Source organism: Semicossyphus pulcher, unplaced genomic scaffold (genome assembly GCF_022749685.1).
Source record: "Semicossyphus pulcher isolate SPU_LCO1_2020_fin unplaced genomic scaffold, fSemPul1.0.p SCAF_1, whole genome shotgun sequence".
In the NCBI taxonomy this organism is placed as follows: domain Eukaryota; kingdom Metazoa; phylum Chordata; class Actinopteri; order Labriformes; family Labridae; genus Semicossyphus; species Semicossyphus pulcher.
Genome location: NW_027211603.1, coordinates 34,895,212 through 34,915,814, shown reverse-complemented (window position 1 = coordinate 34,915,814; position 20,603 = coordinate 34,895,212). Strand labels below are relative to the sequence as shown.

At 39.0% G+C, this 20,603-nt stretch overlaps 1 protein-coding gene across 1 annotated transcript in view; it reads right to left on the bottom strand.

Moving 5' to 3' along the window:
- fah (fumarylacetoacetate hydrolase (fumarylacetoacetase)) overlaps positions 1-18,166 on the bottom strand; it is a 66,709-nt gene extending 48,543 nt beyond the window's left edge. The window contains exons 1-8 of the mRNA XM_069662544.1: positions 18,086-18,166; positions 17,329-17,439; positions 16,256-16,377; positions 15,779-15,828; positions 15,427-15,517; positions 13,617-13,714; positions 4,200-4,252; positions 3,916-4,015 (exon numbers count right to left, since the gene is read on the bottom strand). Of these exons, the coding sequence (XP_069518645.1) occupies positions 3,916-4,015; positions 4,200-4,252; positions 13,617-13,714; positions 15,427-15,517; positions 15,779-15,828; positions 16,256-16,377; positions 17,329-17,439; positions 18,086-18,166 (706 nt within the window). The remainder of the gene's footprint in view (positions 1-3,915; positions 4,016-4,199; positions 4,253-13,616; positions 13,715-15,426; positions 15,518-15,778; positions 15,829-16,255; positions 16,378-17,328; positions 17,440-18,085) is intronic.
- Between the last annotated feature and the right edge of the window lie 2,437 nt (positions 18,167-20,603).

The following is a 20,603-nucleotide window of genomic DNA, read 5'->3' as shown; positions in this document are numbered from 1 at the left end:
CAAAAACAATATTGATATTTTATAAGTGTAATATTGAGACCGATTTTTCTTTTTGGTTATTATTTCCTGATCCCAGGGTGGTGCCCCGTAATTAGTCATTCCGACAGATATTATTTTATTAATATTAATAATCATAATTATTATTAATAATACTATACCAAATTGCTACTACCAAATCCCAACAACTTTGTGGTCGTTTCATCAGATCTGCGGCCATATGTTTTGGACACTCGGGTGAAGAGAGGAGCAGAGCTGTCAACTGATCACCACCTGGTGGTGAGTTGGATCAGATGGTGGGGGATGCTGTTGGACAGACCTGGTAAACCTAAATGTGTAGTAAGGGTGAGGGTGAAGAGGGAACTGAGCCTGAAGGTAAAGCTTTCAATATACTAATTTAATAATGAATAAGACATGTAGCCTGAGGGAGCTGGGGATCAAACCTCCAACCTTCTGATTGAAAGACAACCGATTCTACCACTGAGCCACAGCCACCCCTTGATAAACCTTCAAGAAGATACAGTCACTGATTTAACTTGATTGAATGTCAATCTTATTTATAATTTTTTTATCGTGCAACCTATTCATTGTGCTTACTCATTCATTCCTCCTTTATTCGTCATTTATTCATTTATTTTCTGTTTAGTATTTTAGTCATGTAGTTGGTAGTTAAATAAATAGTTTATTTATAAAGACCTTGATCCTCCGATTTGTGTGTGTATGAAATGGTAAAGTCACTGTACACCATGGCTAAGAACCTCATAGCAACCATAGACTGTAAAATAAGATGGACGACATGACAGCTCCCTAAAAGTGAAGCCAAAACATTTCAGGCGCCCCCTGCTGTCTGGCTGCAGTATAGGTCATAAAGCCAGCCTCCTCCATGTTAACAGGTGGGACATGGGTAAAACTATAAAATCAAAATAAACACCCGATACATTTTTCTCAAACATGGTTTCTGTCATTATAGCTAGTTATTATCATGCTGATTTACGTCCAAGTGTTAAGTTTATTTTTAATAAGTCATCTGATGCTGTCAAAATGATGCTGTGTTGACAAATTCGGCTCCGACAGCCAATCAGTTCTGGGTGAGCAGAGTGGAGGACGATCCGCGAGCGGAAATGTAACCAAAACAATCACTACAGTCACTTATGTTTCCATACCTGTGAACGTTAACTTCAGACCAACACAAGAAGCTGTTCTGCTGTTAAACAAGCTGACGTGCGGGATCCTTGCGGTTTTTCCGGTAAGTTAAGTGTGTGTTATAGTTAGCGGAAGTGGCTATGGCCGCTTCACTTGCCGATTTCTACTGCGCAGTCTCTGGCTCCATATCACGTCACTAACGCAAGATGGCAGCACCCATGACAGGGGCTATTTTGGCATCAATTTCGTACAATGGGAGCAGATGGAGACGCGTCCATCTATACAGTCATTGGTAGCAACCCTGAGATCACAAGCCTAAATCAACTAATTATAAGCTGAGGGAGCTGGGGATCGAACCTCCGACCTTCCGATTGAAAGATGACCGACTCTACCACTGAGCCACAGGCGCACCAACCGACAACAATAATGAACTAATCGTTTCTAGGAGCCAAAGATGAGTGCCACCACTCTCCTTCAGCTTTTACACCAATGTATGTGTCTGACAATGATGCAAAACTTTTAAGTTATGAATTGTTCTCACATAATTTGATATTAATTAGTTATTAATTATGAATCCTTTCAATAGCTAGAGTCAGCCACAAGGAATTCCCTCATACAAGGGGTAAACTTACACTTGTGAATTGTCATTCTCACACATGAATGTCACTGAGACTAATAATTGTGCATTGCTCACTGCCCAGCATATGCACCACTGTCTGCGCATTGTTCTGACAACCTACACCTGACTTTACTGCTCTTGCTAAATCAAAAAATGTCATTTCATTTTTTGCAGGTTGTTATTTGCATTTTGAGTTTACTCAATAATTCTCTTCACTCAATAATGTTATATTATGCACTTAATGTAGCCACTGATGTGGTTTGGCTCACGTGGACAGATTTTGGATGTGTCTGGTGCAATTTCACTTCTGAAATGATTTCCCTTAATCAAATACTATGCATTGTCAATGTTATAATTCTATCCATTGTTAGCAAACGCTGACTGAGTAGGCTGTTTGACAAAGGGTTAGTAATAAGGATTGGTTCATGCAAATTGTTTGTTACAGTCTAAATATTACTCAAGTGTCTTGATATCCACTTAATGTTGTCATATTATGCACTTAAAGTAGCCACTGTTGTGGACTTTTTATTGAGGTCTGATACAACTTCAGTATAGAAATAATTTGCTCTGATATTGTGTTTGTTACAGTTCTATTCAACTCAAAATATTTTGTTTGCACAGTTGTGTGCGCTTAAGTGGGTGTTGTCCGTTAAAGAAATTAGTGAAATTCAATATGTCGGGAACGGCTCACTCAGACTAACTTCTAAGCTGCTGTTGTGCATTTTTAAAATACAGTATATATACACTTTCCTATGTTGTTGTTCTTTACTGTATCTGTAACTCCTAAAGTGATTATTCATATTTCAAGCGATATTTCACAGGCCCCTCATTTGGGATCCTTTTTCAGGAACTAGCCCCCATTCCACACTAATTTAATAGCCCTGTAGTAAGACAACATTTTCTGACAACACATGTCAGAAAATGTGACATTTTCACATTTTGATACTTTCAGTATCTAGCTTATTCTTGCTGGTTACTACAAGGTTGCCCGTCTCTATCTAAATGAGGATCGATGATAGTTTTGTCTATGTCTATGTAAGGTCATGTCATTAAAACCTATGGAAGACTTGAAGGGGCAGCAAAAGGGTGATTAAAAGTTATAATCACCATTGTATCCATTAAAAAATCCCAAATTAACTCCAAAATACATGGAATACATACTGTATATAAAATTAAGCCAATGGCAAAATGTAAACAGGTAACAATATGGATGATAGAAAATTGGCATAGGGCTATATACATGAATATCTAACCAGAAGTGGTATTTGTTTGGTGAGGCTTTGTATTTCAAATGTAGATGCATACAGCATAGGCCTTATTTTTGGATTTGCTTGTTTTGTTCTGCAAAATTTGACAAACAAGGGTTGGTTTTCATCCAACTAAATAGGAAAATTAAAAGTTGATATCAATATTAGCAGTTTAAACATTTGTGCAAAAGTGGAATTTGACTCTATCCACCATCATCTATCTACACTAGGGCTGTACAATAAATCACATTTTCATTGTAACCACAGTATCACAATGAGGGAAGAAAAGCAATCGATGAGACCTTTTAGTGAAAAAGAACATAGGATAGAGACATAGGAACTGTAAGATATGGCTAATATGCACCCTTCAATAAAGATTTATTCATTGCACGTATTGCACATGCATATCTAGTCTATGCTACGTTCTGTAAAAAGCTAAAGACCTTAAATATATTTTGTGTGAAATTCATAGTCGGTACGGTTTCTCAAGTCCAAGTAAGGACTAAGGATGAATTGCAAGTCATGTTAGAGGTCTTTACTTCAGCTAGCAGATATGGAGGATACTGCCATCTGGTTTCCTTTTCTTGCCAAAATAAGAGTATGTCAGTGATAGTGAGAGAATGCATGTCATCTCCAGAGATTTTCAATTAAATCAATGATACAAATTCTCACATGTGAGTTGATTTGGCAGCATACCATAAGCTACAAACAAATGAAGCAGTCCCAAATCATGTTAAAAACCTGTTTCCAGGACATTTTAGTAGGTTTATCAGATTTTTTGTAAATTTTCCATGACTGAATCACATAATCCCAGGTTTTTCATAATGTGGTGGAGGAACCACAAAGCCCCTTACAAGCACATACAGCAAGGATGATGTGTGGTGCATTGTGTAGTGCAAAGGCTCTTACCACTCCAGTCATTCATAAGTACCATGCCAAAAATGTGTTCATGGGCTTTCTCAATGGATATGGGATCTCCAAGGTGATTTCCCCCACCAACAAAGAAGGCCTAATTGGAGAAAACAAATGAAGAAAAACAGCAGTGAAATACTGATGGCTTTGTGTAAATTATGAACATGATCACACAGTCAGCAAAAGGCTAATGATAAGGGCAACTCAGCCCTTTACTCAGACAACTCATCACAAACAAAAAAGACATTAGAGAGATTCAATTAAAAAAACATTGTACTCACCATCTCCAGCTCAATGTCCAACTGCTTAGAAGGGCCAAACACTGGTGGGTTTGCTAAAAGGAAGGAAAAGACAAACATGATTATCATCAGCTAATAGGTTCACCACAGTGTAGACAAGCAACAACTAAAACATCTTCAGGTGGCACGGGGGTGATGTCCAAGCTCCATAAAGTCACTAGGTTAAAAATGTTACAGGATTTCAACATTGAAATTTGGTTGAAAACAGGATGAAATCAATTCTGAAAATCTAAGACCTAATTTCAACCATTTTCCAAGTGGCTAAAATACGGTTACAACATCAACATCATTTTCTGTTTTATACTTCTGATAATTTTGTTCATTTTAAAGGGGCTATATGTAAGATTTCACATATATTCATCAATCAAATATCTTTTTTTGCCAATGTGTGAAGGGATAGTAGAGGAACTGATAATTGAGACCTTCCCCAACTTCCTCCATTGGCCCGAACAACCTGTTGGCTGATTTTTATGTAAAGCACTCTGGATGTTTTTTTCGGGGAAACAAGAGGATGTGATGTATCTGCGCGTTCGCTAGTTCCTCTGCCGAGAGCTCATTCTGCACCACTACAGTCAACAGTGTGCAACACGAGACAACGCAAGCTGTGAAATGTAGATGGATAATGCCAACAAACGACCAGCACCCACAACAACACCAACATAAACTACATACAATGTCGTTTCCAAGGCTGTTGCTGTTTTAACTAATAGAAAACATCACTAATGCACCACCAGCCAAAGTTCAATAATCATTTGTTTGTACATGTGTCAGTCAATTGGTGTGCAGCTGTTGCGGCGCTTGCCCATCTTATCATACTGACAGGACCTGCTGCATAACATCAGGTAGGCAAACTGTCATTTTTATGTTTTAATTTATCTGTTTAAGTTATATTGGCCTCAAGGTATTTCCAGGCCTACCTTATTTTTGTTAAAACGACTTCCAATCAAGACTTCCTTTTCCACGTGCTGCATTGTTTATAGAAAAAGAACCAGATTAGTAAAATTAGTAAAAATGGAGCTTTGTCAGGTCTGTCATCAAGAGGAGAACAAAATTACTTTTAAAATGCTGGTTTTTGAACGGAGATCGGCTCGATCATCTGATGATGCATTCAATGAGGTCGGGGAATCTGAACGCTGATCGGCTTTCGTGACACAGTGTCGAGGGAATTTATTTCAAGTTGAATTTTAGATCTAGTACGGATTGTTGGCTGAACTTACAGCCAACAACAACCAACTTACAGAAGGTAAATCGCTGTCAGATGACGCTGAGGGGATCCGCCTGCTTTTGCTCTCCAAACAGACTGTTTTTCCTGCATTGGACGCAAATTCTACATTTCTAGAATCTGTAAATAGAAATAATAGGCCTACAGTTTGGGTTGATCTTGGGAGACATGATTTTTCATTTGCTGAGGCACTTTCCATGGTGTTGAAAGGTGCACTGATGAAATATCCAATTGTACCATGAGCTCGTACATGTGGGTTTGTGGTAAAATCAAAGTGTACCTATTTGGAGTAATTTGCCGTTTGGTTACGAAGCACAATGCCAGATCTATGCAGTACAGTTATGTTAGAGGTAATTGGTTAACCTCAGCATGCTCACTAACGTTATGACAATCAAAATACTATCTGAGTATGTATGTCAGTGTTGTCAGTCCAGCTAAAAAAAAAAACGTTGCCACCTACCATGATATTAACTTATTATTATGTATTATGACAAACTGTCATGCCGGTCAACATGATACTGGTCGGCAGTCAATGAACACGTCTCATCAAAAATTAAGTAAACAGAGCGGGCGAGTTCCGAGACTGAGCATGCTTAGTTTAGTGTTTAGTGTGTCTTCGTCAAAAACCCTGGATGCTGGTTCGTGCGTCCGAGTGTCGGCCGACCTTGTCACTAGGAATGAGGATTTTCTAAAGGTTACATATAGCGGGGGGGGGGGGGCAGTCGAAACAACACCGCCTTTGTTCACATTTTCCAGGGCAAAACTTTAAAGTAAGTGATTTACTACACTGAACAAAAATATAAACGCAACACTTTTGTTTTTGCTCCCATTTTTCATGAGCTGAACTCAGAGATCTAAGACTTTTTCTATGTACACAAAAGGCCTGTTTCTCTAAAATGTTGTTTACAAATTTGTCTAAATCTGTGTTAGTGAGCACTTCTCCTTTGCCAAGATAATCCATCCACCTCACAGGTGTGGCATATCAAGATGCTGATTAGACAGCATGATTATTGTACAGGTGTGCCTTAGGCTGGCCACAATAAAGGGCCACTCTAAAATGTGCAGTTTTATCACACAGCACAATGCCACAGATGTCGCAAGTTTTGAGGGAGCGTGCAATTGGCATGCTGACTGCAGGAATGCCCACCAGAGCCTGTGAATTGAATGTTCATTTCTATACCATAAGCCGTCTCCAAAGGCGTCTCAGAGAATTTGGCAGTACATCTAACCGGCCTCACAACCGCAGACCACGTGTAACCACACCAGCCTCCACAACCAGCATCTTCACCTCCAAGATCGTCTGAGACCAGCCACCCAGACAGCTGCTGCAACAATCGGTTTGCATAACCAAAGAATTTCTGCACAAACTGTCAGAAACCATCTCAGGGAAGCTCATCTGCATGCTCGTCGTCCTCATCGGGGTCTCGACCTGACTGCAGTTCGTCGGCGTGAACGACTTTAGTGGGCAAATGCTCAAATTCAATGGCGTCTGCCACTTTGGAGAGGTGTTCTCTTCATGGATGAATCCCGGTTTTCACTGTTCAGGGCAGATGGCAGACAGCGTGTGTGGCGTTGTGTGGGTGAGCGGTTTGCTGATGTCAACATTGTGGTTTCATCAAGCCCGCAAGACGTTTTTGGGGACAGGGAGAAAAAATTACTCCCTCAGCAGGAATTAACAATATGAAGTTGTTAATTGCCTCTCTATCACTATTGATAAAAGCACTGATGTGACTGATGTTGCTCCATTAACACTAGTGTAGTGATGGTGATATTATTGTTTATGCACCCCACAGCCAGACAGCCTGTCCCAGGTTCCGCTGTAAGCTCATCCAGCCTGAACCTCTCCTGAAGTCCTGAGCCGTCAAGAATGGCCTTTTTGTGTACTGGGCCGCAGAATGCCGCCAGTATCACCATCACCTTTTGAACTCTCAACTGCTGAATGATGCATTTAGTAGTTAAATCCCATTTCATTTCTAAAACATCAAAGATATCAGTCACAAATGCCATCTACAATGTGGTCATTTATTGTTCATCGTTGTATACATTGTACCTGTTCATTTATTAATTTATATTCTGTTTAGACGTTAGTAGTTAAATAAACCTTTCATTTATAAAGACCTTGATCCATGTGATTTGTGTATGCATGAAATGGTGAAGTCACTGTACACCATGACAAAGAACCTCGTAGCAACCCTGACATCATGAGCCTAAAGTAATTAATTAACTAATTATAAGTTTTCCCTGTTTTGTCAAAAGTCGGTGGCTTCCAACATTAAATTAAACCTAAATTCTGTTATTCAAAATAAAACTAATTTCTGAGAGCCAAAGTTTAGTGCCATCACGCTCCTTCACCTTTTACATCAATTTATGCGATTATGATTCATAATTTTCAGTTATGATTATTGTTACATATTTTGATATGAATTAGTTATTAATCATTACTCTTGCTACACATTTATGCTACAATATTGTAAATAGGAGATGTTGTTGCAGCTTAGACCTAGAAACTGTTTAATGCTGAAGTGTGACGTTACACCTTAACCACCGGATAGGTCAAACTAAACAGCCAACAGCCGGTCATAGTCCAATCAAATGAGCAGAGGTATCAGCCACTGTCTACTCAATCCCCTCCCCCAAAAGTTTTGTTGAGCGAGCGTAGACTCTGGATCTGCACGTGCTGAGCATAGAGATGGTCTAGCGAGCGCTCAAGACTGCATTTGTGTGCGTTGAGCAGAAATGCTCCCTCACAGTGATGTTTGCCGCTCGCGCATACTGTCCTGTGCTCTCGCAGATCAGTTTTCCGTCGTTTTGTGCGCTCGTATCATGTGCACGCACTTGATCTGTGTGCCTGTGACTTTTGACACTAAACGCCATAGAAAGCCAGTGGCAGTTGGATGAGCCAGACAGGGTTACAGGTCGTACTGTAATTTGTTCAAAAAGCATCAACAACTATTCACTTGTTTGAAGATTGACTCTACACATGCACCACTGTGGTTTGTGCCCGGAAAAAGGATCCATGAAAAATTGACATTTTATGCAGTTTTAAACCTAGAATTTTACAAATCACCTTTTAGATTCTTATTGTTTTAACGTTAATGTTTTAATTGGGTCAAAAGTTTGTAATCATCATATGTCTAGATCAGAAGTTTTAGAATTATCTATATCACGGAAGTCCTGGCAGAAACCAAAACAGTCAGAACCAACTGTCAAGACACTACAAATCTACAACTCAAAGCCAGTGGGTCCAATGAAATGGACCTGTGTCAGTAAGTCTTCCCTGCTTCATGTCCTTCCTGTGGATTACTTTGGTTTAACATTATCAACACTGTGGGGTCCATACTGGAGCCCTTGCGTGTAAGTTCCTGGCCCTTCCAGCTAGTGGCAGCTATCCTGGTTGTAAACCTGTGTCAATGCCCTATTAGCACTGTCCTCCTACTGGCATCCTTTCTTTTATCTGTCCCCCCAGCCTCACCATCTACCTAGCAACCTGACTTCACGATCAAATGCCTGGACTTACCTCTTCTCCGGGCAGTGGCTCCTGTCTCCGCCTATCTCAAACTGTTGCCGACCTAGAGAAGCAGATCTCATCCCTCTACCAGATCCGAGAAAATGAACGTCTATTGGACTCCCTAATCGCTGAAAATCTAAACACCAGCTCCCCGATTGCAAATGAGCCGGTCTCAGACACCCTGGCTGGAAATTCCCAGCTAGAAGACTCAAAGGTAGTTACTGTAGGCCTCAGCCCTGGATATGACTAAGCTCCCGTTTGAGGACCGCTGGTTACAGCAAGGGGCTAAACCAAAAGGCTGAAACCCCCCATCGCAGAAGCTCCCAGCCATGCAACCGGCATCCACGCTTGTGGGGGAAAGTCTTTCATCACTCCTACGAAGAAGAAACAGTACCTTCACCACTCATTGGATTTTGTCCACATCCCAACTTTACTCCTGCTCCACGAGCCATTCCCAGCCCTTTCCACTGATCAAAAGTCGTTCACCTCCTCCTCCATCGCTCCTGACGGCTATCACTCCAACAGCACCCCTCACTCAGAAATATTTAGGCCTAATATTTAAGATTTATGTATTTTAATTGCATATAAAATGTCCATCCAATTGGATTACTTAGTTTTAACATAAACAAACTAATAAACTTAATGTGATGCATATTTGCCAGTCAAACAGTGAAACAAGTAGGAATGAGATTTATGTAATAGTATGAATAAACCCAATGTGTTTCAAATTCATAAGAACCAGGCTTATGTATTATTATTAATAAATCAAATGTGTTTAAAATGCTTTATAATGAGTAGAGCTCGGCCGATTTTATCGGCCAATATTCACACTTTGCAGATATATCGGTATCAACGTAGAAGTCCTCCGATATACACATTTAATTTTTAGTAGTACTGCGGGAATATGCCAATGCATCTCCAGACGGGCAGAGGGCACAGTTAATAGTGACAATACAAGAGACATGCTGAAAATTTTTGAAAAAATACGGCTGAACTCAAGAAATGTTACAGCCTCCTTACTCGTGGTTAAATTATAAACCAGCACAAAAATGACAATTACTAACATATGCAGAACATATGTTCTAAACAGACACATTAAAAACACTAACAAAATATTTTGTTTGCATTTTGGAACATAAATAGCAAACTTAACAACTTCAACTACTCAGTTAGCACTAGGCGGCAGGCATGATGGGAAATGATGACGTCCCTATCGCTGCCAGAGTGCGTGTCTGTCTAATCCGCCCGCAGTACACCTGCAGCTCCTTTCAGCAGTGAGACACACACACGCGCGGACTGTTCTCATTCACAGAACGGCAAATGAAGACGTTCCTCTTTGATCCAGTAAATGCAAATGCTGGCGAAGAGAACTCTTCTTCTGCTGCTTTCCGGCAGAGTAGGCACAGTTGGGTGCGTTGCTGCCCCCACTGGTGTAGTAACTCATTGTGGAGAGAACTCCTGCGTCATTATTATTATGTAAACCAATCTCATACATTTTAACTAATTGAATCTTGCTTGTTTCACAGCTATATATATTTTAACCATGTTCATACGTTTTAACTGATTAAATTTAATTGTTTTCACAATTAATAGATTTACGCTGATTCTAAGGAATTTGAATAAATACAATTTGAAAATATGATGATTTAAATAAAATCAAATAGATACAAACACTTAATAATAAACTATGACATGATTAATTTTTTTGAGTGCTCCCAGCCACACTTGTCATTGGAGATTCCATTATAAGAAATGTCAAATGAAAATCCGTAAAGACCATTTGCACTAAGCATGCTGATATCCAAGACAAATGCCCCAACCTCATGGATAAATATAGCTGTGTCCAAAACATAATTATCGATGTCGGCTGTAATGATGTATCCGAACGGAGATCAGAGATTTTAAAATGGGATTCTAGCAGACTCTTTTCTTTCCTCAAAGACTGCGGAAAGCAAGTTTTTATCTCTGGTCTCATTCCCTCTCTTAATCGAGGCCCTGGCTGCTTCAGTCAGATCCCCAGCCTCCACACCTGGCTCCAATCTGCCTGCCCATCACATGATATTGTGTATACAATTTTAACCTCTTTAGAATTGGGCCCTTTTACAGAAATGATGGTTTCCATTAGGGCTGTAACTTGGCAGGGACCTCCCACTTAGATACTATCCTGATACTTGGGTGCTGATTCGATATGTATTGCGATTCTTTAAAAATTGCGATTCAATATTACAATTTAATTTTTTTTTCTTTTTTAACAATAGGCATTCGAAGAGAGACAATGCATATCCAAAAACACATTACAAGTCAATCTCAGTCTTTCAGAGTTTTATTTTAGAGTTCAAAATTGTATAATTAAAGAAAGGACAATTCTGTCTTTAAAGCCTGTGTTATTAAAAACAAATAAATGTGCACAGCTAAAATTTTAATTTAATACAGCTTAAGAGCTAATGTGTTCATTTACACAGTTAAAAGCAAAGTAGTGTAAAATAAAAAATAAAAATTAAATTGTTTTCATCTACATAGGTCAAAACCAGACGCAGGGCATTTCAGCATCCTGTCTGTCATTTTATAAAACCTCTTCATGCACTCCAAGGCCTCCTGGTCTGGTCCATTGATGGCCACCTTGCAACACCAATCCAAGTGCATTACCTTTAATCCATTATACAGGGATATGCATGGAACCTAAAAAAACGAAAAATCATGCATAAGGAACTTTGTATCGTTCAGATGCAGACATAAATAATAAAAGTCTTCTCTATATGGACAGTACTTATATAGCGTTTTTCTAAGTCTTTGCGACCCCTCAAAGCTGCTTTTTACACTACTTGTCACATTCACCCATTCACATACTAATGGCAGAGGCTGATACCTAAAGTGCCCAATTGTCTAATCACATTCATACCTATTGGCTATGCCACCGGGAGCAATTTGGGGTTCAGTGTCTTGCCCAAAGACATATGAGACGTGTAGACTGAGGAAGCTGGGGATCGAACCTCCGACCTTCCAATTGAAAGACGCCCGACTCTACTACTGAGCCACGGCTGTCCCTATATTACAATTTTCAGTGAGAAGATCTAGGAGGATTATTAAAAAATGTCATTAAAATTGTGTACTCTGACCCTCACCGTCACCGGTCCCTCCTATGTCTTGTACTTGTGCACTAGATACAGATCTGACAAATCCACCACATCCCACCAGTAACAGAAAGTATTATTTTTTAACTGCCAGTAATAGTCAGATGATGTCTGCAATAATTCCATGCTTTTTTTTCCCCCAAGCTCTTAATTCTCCTCCTCACGAACTTGCTTTGAAAAGTAAGTGCTTATTTTGATTAGCACTTACTAACGGCGCTAGTTAGCACTTACTAACGGCGAAACTGAAGGATGTTACATTAAGGAAAACTTAATAAGAAACTGGATGTGCTTAGATGCAAAAGAAACATTCACATGTTTGAAGAAACACAACATATCAAAGCACTGCCTTACCTGTAGCTAAACACAGACGTTCTCCACGGAAAAGTTTTCACTTCTTCTTCCTTCACTTTTCTTCTTCTACGGCAGTTTTGGCAGCGCCTTTTACGCGCCATTGAACTGATTATGATACAGATAGAAATTACAAATTTATCAAGTGCTGCCCTTGTTGGAAATCAGCTTCCTCTCATATTACACAGCCATTGTGCCATCTGCTGGATAAATGCAGGATTCCCCCCCCCCAATGAAAAACATTCATTTAAGTGAGAGAGTGAGTGAGTCTGCTAGGGAGATTTAAAAATTGTCAACAAAAGAATCGCAATACTTAAGTGAATCGATTTTTTTCCACACCCCTAGTATCAATCCAGACAGACAGGCATAACAATAACAGACAGACAGAGGAAGAACTTTTCACCCCCTCCCATCGCAAATCTCAGAAATCTGAGGTCATTTGCTCCTGCCCCTACCACCCACTCTTTCATACCAAACACCTCTGTTAAGTTGTCTCTCCTGAATGTGAGATCACTTTCAAATAAGACTTTTATTTTAAATGATTTTATCTCTACTGCTCAGTTTGACTTCCTCTTTCTTACTGAGACCTAGCTGAGACTTGGGTTGGGTATCGTTTGGATTTTAATGACTCTGATTCAGATTCAGATTCTGCTTATCAATTCTGGTTCTGAACGATTCTCTCAATTCCAATTCTTTGAAGGGCAGGGTCAAAACCTGCACATGCTTTTTTCACAGAAAAAAACACGCAGGGCCTTGTGCCTCTAAAGGGCCCGTCTCCATTTCACAGCTTGCATTGTGTTGTATTGCACACTGTTGACTGTAGTGGTGTAGAATGAGCTCTCGGCAGAGTTACTCTCGAGCATGCAGATACGTCACATCCTCTTTTTTCGGAAAAAATGTCCCGAGTGTTATACTTAAAAAATCAGCCTGAAATCAGCCTAAAAATCAGGCTGTTAGAGGCAATGGAGGAAGTTGGGGAAGGTCTCAATTTATCAGTTCCTCTACTATCCCTTCACACATTGGCATTAAATAAGGATAATTTGATTGTTGAATACATGTAAAACTTTACATATAGCCCTTTAACTTGTTCGCATTATTTAAAAAATTGCTGACAGAAAGCCGTTTATATTGAGTTACAAGAAATGAATAATATGAATAGAATCAAATACTGGTCAAAGTAAGGATCTTACTCTGGTCTGGTCTCATCTGGCCTGATGGGCGGCGAATGGGGGTCCCAGAAACAACAACTGATGATGCTCTACCATGGTATCCCACTGGAAGCCTCAACCTGCATAACACAATACCCAAGTAAGAGAAACAGTGACAAAAGCAAGAAAAAGTTCAGTTTCTACATAGACCGATTTCCCTGAATCATTATCAAACTACAAATTGTGTATATTGAATAGCAACTAAGTAGTTTCACACAAGAGGGATTGCTGTTATAGTAATAGTAATATGCAGTAGCTGATTACTATGTTTATTTAATCATTTAATTAGCTCCACCAACAGAGCTAGTCCCGCAACTTCATTGTTACTGGATTGTTTCTGATTAACACTTAACATTTCATCCACCCTTACTATTTTTTACATGTTACTGCAGAACAGCTTCTTTATATTATGACCATGTTTTTAGCATATTTCCATTTATCATGCAACTCACTCAACCACTCTGTCGACATCAGCTTTGGTCTTGTGTTATGATATTCAAGCACATGGCTCCAGACTGTCTCCACACATCTGGAAAGTGTGCAATCTTTTTGTGAATTTGCCCCTCTGAGTTGAGGTTAAGCATAGAAGACAAATCCATATTCCACTTCCACTTGGTGGCACTATTACACCAGGTTACTTCCTGATTGGTAAGGTTTAGCATCACAGGTTTTGTGCCATCACAACTGTTGGTAAGTAAAACACCTGTGTGCCTGAAGTGTATCCTGGACTCCTATGGGACAGGATAATCATGAGACATATGTAGCTAAAGCTGCTGGGGAAAAGATTGCAACTGTTCCCCCAATTATACTTTCTCTTAAACAGCAATAATCCTCTAATATTTAAGTAGTCCTTTAATATTTAAAGTAATAATCTCGGAAATTTTCAAGTCACTATTGCCGAATGAGGTAAGACAACGGTGATTGAGCCTATGGCCCACTGAAAGCCTTTACATTTACAGTATTACAGACTGGGTGTCTGTGGAGACATTCGCTGAAAAAGGGTGAGGGTTGGCGGAGCTAAGCCGATGCATTTCCAGTTTCTGTAAATGCTGCGAGTAAACTGTAATCTACTATGGCTGAAAAAAACAAGGAAATGATCGATGACAACAGATACAACTTCAAAAATAAGTGAAAATCCAAAGAAAAAGAAATAAATTCAACGCTCAGATGAAGGCAAACAGTCTAAAAAGGCAAAGCAACCTTCAGCGAGGGAAATCAAGAGTTACAACCGTGACAAAGGAAGCCAGCCGTAGACGTCTGGTTTCATTTCATTCGTACCAATTGTTAAGTTCAATATTTCTCATTATTGCAGTTTTATTAAGGCCAAATGTTTATTGCAAGTTTTTGACTTTGTTGTTGCCAGTGGATGTTTGGACACTGAGGCAATCTTTACTGAATCCTTTGTGTTATAATAATAATTTGAATAATGATATAGAGACAAACATGGAGGCCCTTTTGTTAAAATCAAAAATCTGCCTAACCAGAGTGAGGCGTGTCAGCCTCCGGAGGCTGAAAAAGATGCCCCATCTTAGCATATTTTCCACAATTGCCCAATAATGAATTAAGGCTGTCTGTGCTGTGTAAGCCAGATTCTGCTCCTAAGGCCCAAATCAATTAGATAAATTGTGTTGTGGCCCTTTACATACAGTGTAACCGTATACAGTAAGCTTTTAACTATTCATTTCAAGCTGTCTCTGAATATCTGCACCAACACTATGACACACACAAGGCCACTCAGTTCAATCTGTCAACAGCTGTGGTGTGTCTACAACTGGTAAGATTGAAAGGGTACCAATTTGGCATCAGAGCATTCTCTTTCCCCCGGAACATGATGCCAACGTTGGTGGCATGATCTCTGGAGGAGTAGAAGTCAGTGTAATCGCCTGTGAAAAACAGAGAAGAGACTTCATAAAAGTAAAGCTGAAAGAAGGCCTCATTGGCTTCATTGTTGGTAAATTCTATCAGCACTAAATCATGAGTAACAGAAATGTCATATCCTATAAAACAGTGCCCCCTGGTGCATATATGCCTCAAACCCAATTAACTATATGAATTTTGTTCACTGAGTTTTGGGTCATATATTTGGGTCATGCGAATCTTTGACTCTGCTGAGAAAAGGGCCTTTGATGAATGAAACAGCTCACCAATGTCTGCTGGAAGATGCATTGTGGCTGCACTCTGAGGGACAAATGCTCTGTGAGGACACAAACAGAAAGATATAAAAACCTCTGATAAAATAAGCAATCTCAGAAAAGGTTTATGATGTTTCCACACTACAAGGTGTGTTGTTTTTTTATTTAGAATATTTTAAGCATTTAAACAACTTTACCTGTTTTATTTTGAGATGACATTTAACAATAAAAGCCTTATCAATTCAGTGAAACATTTATACAGATCAGTTAAATCCCTTTTACCACAAGAATATGTATCGTGTAAGTACAGATTTTGTATTTGACAATACTGATATCCTCAACCATACTACAGCCTAATCTTTAGATGTTGCCATTTCATTCAAATTAAGAACTAAATATTTTACCAAGGTCATTGTCACAATCAAAAAATTGAGCACCTTGACACCAGAACATTCATAAACAAAATGGTTGTACTCTTCATAGACTGACCTGCTCCGAATGCTGAAATCATCTCTCAGCATGCTCTCATTGGCTGCCAGCAACAACTGCAAGGTCCTCCTGACCTCCCTCCAGGCCTCATAACCAAGAGCCATGAAAGCATTCAGTGTGGGCTTGCAGGCAGACAGAAAACAAATTAAATCATTATACGTAGATCAGAGCTTCCTACAATACATTAAAAATATTTATAGAATGCAAAATTTGTGAAATATTTGTAAACAAAAAACATAAGTAATAGGCTAGACTTCAAACCACGATAGTAAAAATCTAGCTGTTGCAAAAGTATAGATTTTATTGTTCACTGATTGGGATTCAAAGTCAAGTTTTACCCTTTAATACCCTTGTTTTGCAAGTCTATCTGCATTATTTTACAATTACACAGTACTTTGACTATACTAGTATTTGACTGCAAAGTTACTGGTAACTTTGAAGAATTAGTAGTTAATGTACAACATATCACTAGTTCATAAAATAGATATGAAGTTATGCATTTAACTCCAAAACTGTGCTACATAGTTTAAAGCTCCATGTGATACTGAAATCTAAAAACATTGTTTCCAATACCTTATGAAACAGTTCGTTATGTTACACACACCCTCCCAAGGGCCTCTCAATGCAAGTAACTAATGTAGAATAATATCAGGAGCAATAAGACCACAAAATGGGACATAGTGGAATTATTATTGAGAGGTCTTTTATCACATTACCATGTCTAATAATCCAGTTATTTGTGTTTCTTTGTTACATTAAATTGCAATTTCCTTCTCCTGTCTACTCCTGTTTTTCTGAATGGATGCTGTAGGAAGAGACAAGCTGGGTTCCTTCTTCAAAGCACCTCATATCCCTAATCACTTTTTTACCATAAAAGGAAATAGTTTCAAAAGCACTGTAGTATCATGAAAACACAACATATGATTCATGTCAGACTAAACAGGTTAACAGAGTTATGGTGCCTCTTCCCCAACAGCTTTCTCTTTTATAAGAGTGGGTGGATTGATAATAGTTAAAAATCTTACTATCAGCACTTCACTTCACTACAACAGCACTTAGGTGATTAAACTTACCTGTTCAAAGACATCCTGATGTTTGGAACTCACAGGTCCTCGAAACAAAGACTTTATCACACTGAGATCCAGTATCTGGTCTCCGATTGCAACCCCGATTCGATGTTTGGGCTAAAGAAATAAAACACACTTTGACATAGCTCCATATGACCTACAGTACACTTAGACTTCCCTGTGTACATCAAAGGCTCTCAAATATGTCCTTTTAAGTTTTCAATGTTTTATTCAGCAAGCAACGGGTTAATCTGAATAATTTGGGTGTGTGAAAACTTAAGCTTTATTTTAGGATTTTGTAATGAGTGTGAATAGAAGCAGGATCCCCAGTGCAATCAGCTGCCACACACACCATAGCACTCTGCAAATAAACCCTGTATATGGTTGTGACTATGAGTGATAGAGAGAGAGAGATAGTTTATCAATCCCTGTTTCAAAAAAAAATTCATTTTTTTCACTCTGTTAGTGAAAACATGCTACACACAAAGGCCCGAATTACACACAAACACAAACAGGAACCAATGGACATGCATTAATAGAGAGATGTCAGAGTGAGGGGGCTGCACATGGACATGTACCTCGGGCAGCAGTGTCTTGCTCAAGGACACATAAAGTTCCCTATTCAGATCAATATTTTTACTCATAGACCAAATCTATGTCAGATTTAATTTTGGAAATCATGACCAGAAGTCCTCATTGTCTCTTACTTTACAACTCTTGTATCCATTTGAAAACCCTGTAGAAATAACCAAACCATACTTACATTATCAGGTGTGGAGAAAATTCCATAAGGGAGGTTGTGGAAGGAGAAATCAGATGCTGCATTTACTTTTATGAAGGACATCTTCTCTTCTCTTTGGCAATGGTATTCCACTCTTTGCTTAGTTACTAAGTGACTGAGCAGCAGCACTAAAAGCTTCCAGATGTTAAACTTTGGAGAAACCCGCCTCTTTCTGAACTGCCAATCACATGCTGCCTATTGTATCCACCCTATTCCACACCACTGGAAGTTAATGCAAAACAGCCCCATAAATGACTAAGCAAATGTCTGCATGAGTTTAGGAGAATTTGGCAGCAAAGGACAGATTCTAAAATTGTTTGTGTAATAGCAGTTTAATAAGGTTAAAACATTATTTAGAACATTCCCACATAAAGGGAAGATGGAGCCTATAAATTGTTTCAGGGAAACAGATATTTAAAAATAGAAGGGTGAGTTTTATATTGGATTAAAGTTATGATATAAAAGAAAAATAAGTATTTCAAGGCCAAATGTTTAATGTTTAGTTTAAGACATTAAATATAGATCAAATAAATATTAATCAGACAGCAGGGATATTTAAGGGCATAATATAATTAATATTATGCCCTTAAATATCCCTGCTGTCAGCTTGGGTCAATATGAAGTGTGGGCAAGAAATGAAAAAAAAAAACATAAGTAAATGCATTTTTTGTTTATAAAAACACAAACTACACTACTACTTCACTACTACACAAGACCACAGCTCTTTGGGCTATGCCCCTAGTTGTCAAGCCTCTCATTACATATTCTCAAGGCTGTAAAGTATTCATAGTATTTAATTGCAGACACCTAGGTGGCGAACAACAGGTGACAGAAATCAAATAGCAGGTGGTTATCATTAAATGACAACTATGGGCATAACCTAAAGAGCTGTGGTCTCTTTGCCAGATTGTAGGGCAAACACATAATGACTATACCACAGACAAGAGCCAAAACGGACAGAAATAACTTTCGTTTGCAACAGCAGTTCAGTGTTCAGATTTCCCGACTCCCTCGAATGGAGAATCAGGAATAGTCGATTCGATCTCCGTTCAACGAGCATTTTAAAAGTAGTTTTCTTCTTCTCTTGAAGACAGACCTGACAAAGCTTCATTTTTACTTTTTACAAATCTGCATTATGATTTTGAAATTTCGGCAAAGGTAAGACCCGTTAACTACAAGAATTTTAAAAACATCATAAGCTATAATACCAAAAACTCGATTGCAGACTCGCAGCACAGAGAGGGGGAGAGCTGCTGTGCAGGCGCACAGAGGGAGGGAGTGGGTGATCACGGACTGAAGGGATGACGTGATATGAAACTTTGATCATGAAGCCTGACGATACTCTACAGCTCTGTGTTTATCAGTGAAATATAAATACTACACAGGATATGGACACATGATCCGTGATGGTCCGGGTACCATCACAATCGAATAATCCACTCTGTGATATAACCTGATAGTGATCGAAAACTCATAGCTGGGTTATTAATTACACTTTGTAAGGCTTATTTCTTATTTATTTGGCTTTGCTGTGGCCTCGTTTCATTAGTTTTAGAGTTTGTTTTGTTTTAAGGGCTGTCAAAGTTAACGCGTTAATAACGCACATTCCTTTAACTCCACTTATTATTTTACACGCGATTAACGCACGCGCGTTCTTTTATTATGACCCTCCGCGGCGCCAGCCCCGTAGTTTGAGAATCAGGAAGCGATGCAGCCGCAATGTTGTGGATAACATGCAGAAACAAACCTCCGTAAGCAGAAATGGATTAACAAAAGTGTCTTTTAAATGACAAATTCAGCCTCAAAGCCCTGCTAGATGGTTCTCTGGACAAGACAAAAGTTATTTGTATTTAATGTCGATGTCAGTTCAGAGTTACCACCGGTGTTTCGGTTTAACGTGTGGCCATGTTAACTGGCGACTTTCAGCTGAATGAGTCTGTGGTTGTCGTAGCGACAGCAGCTGTTGAAAACAGGACGATAGTACGTAGCTGCCCTCGCGAATGCCACTTTGTGTAGTTTTTACAGTACAATGTCAAAATATAGTCTACTTACCCGACTCGTCTTTGGAGACTTGATTGTGGAAACGTGTCATGTATTTACACTCCGTTTGGACGCCGCTTGATTTGTACGGATAAACAGGAAGTGAAGAATGTGCTTTTCCTGTGAATGTCTTTTTCTAATAAACCTTTTAAATAAACCAATTCCTCTTTGGACTCTCGTTTGAGTGAACATGTGAAGGAAAACATTTAACAGGTAAATAAAAACAGATACATTAAAAATAAAACATGATACGGGAGTCGAACTCACAAATTTGTAAGAAAATGCATGACAGTCAGATGACAACTGCTCTACACCACTATCGCTACCACCGAAATGTATAAGTACAAGAATAAAACAAACATAGCAGCCTACAGGTAGCCAGTCAAAGGCAGCCAGATTAACTTGTGACCACACTCGCACGAGAGAACATTTTGATATTACAAATTTGTGTTGGTTTCCA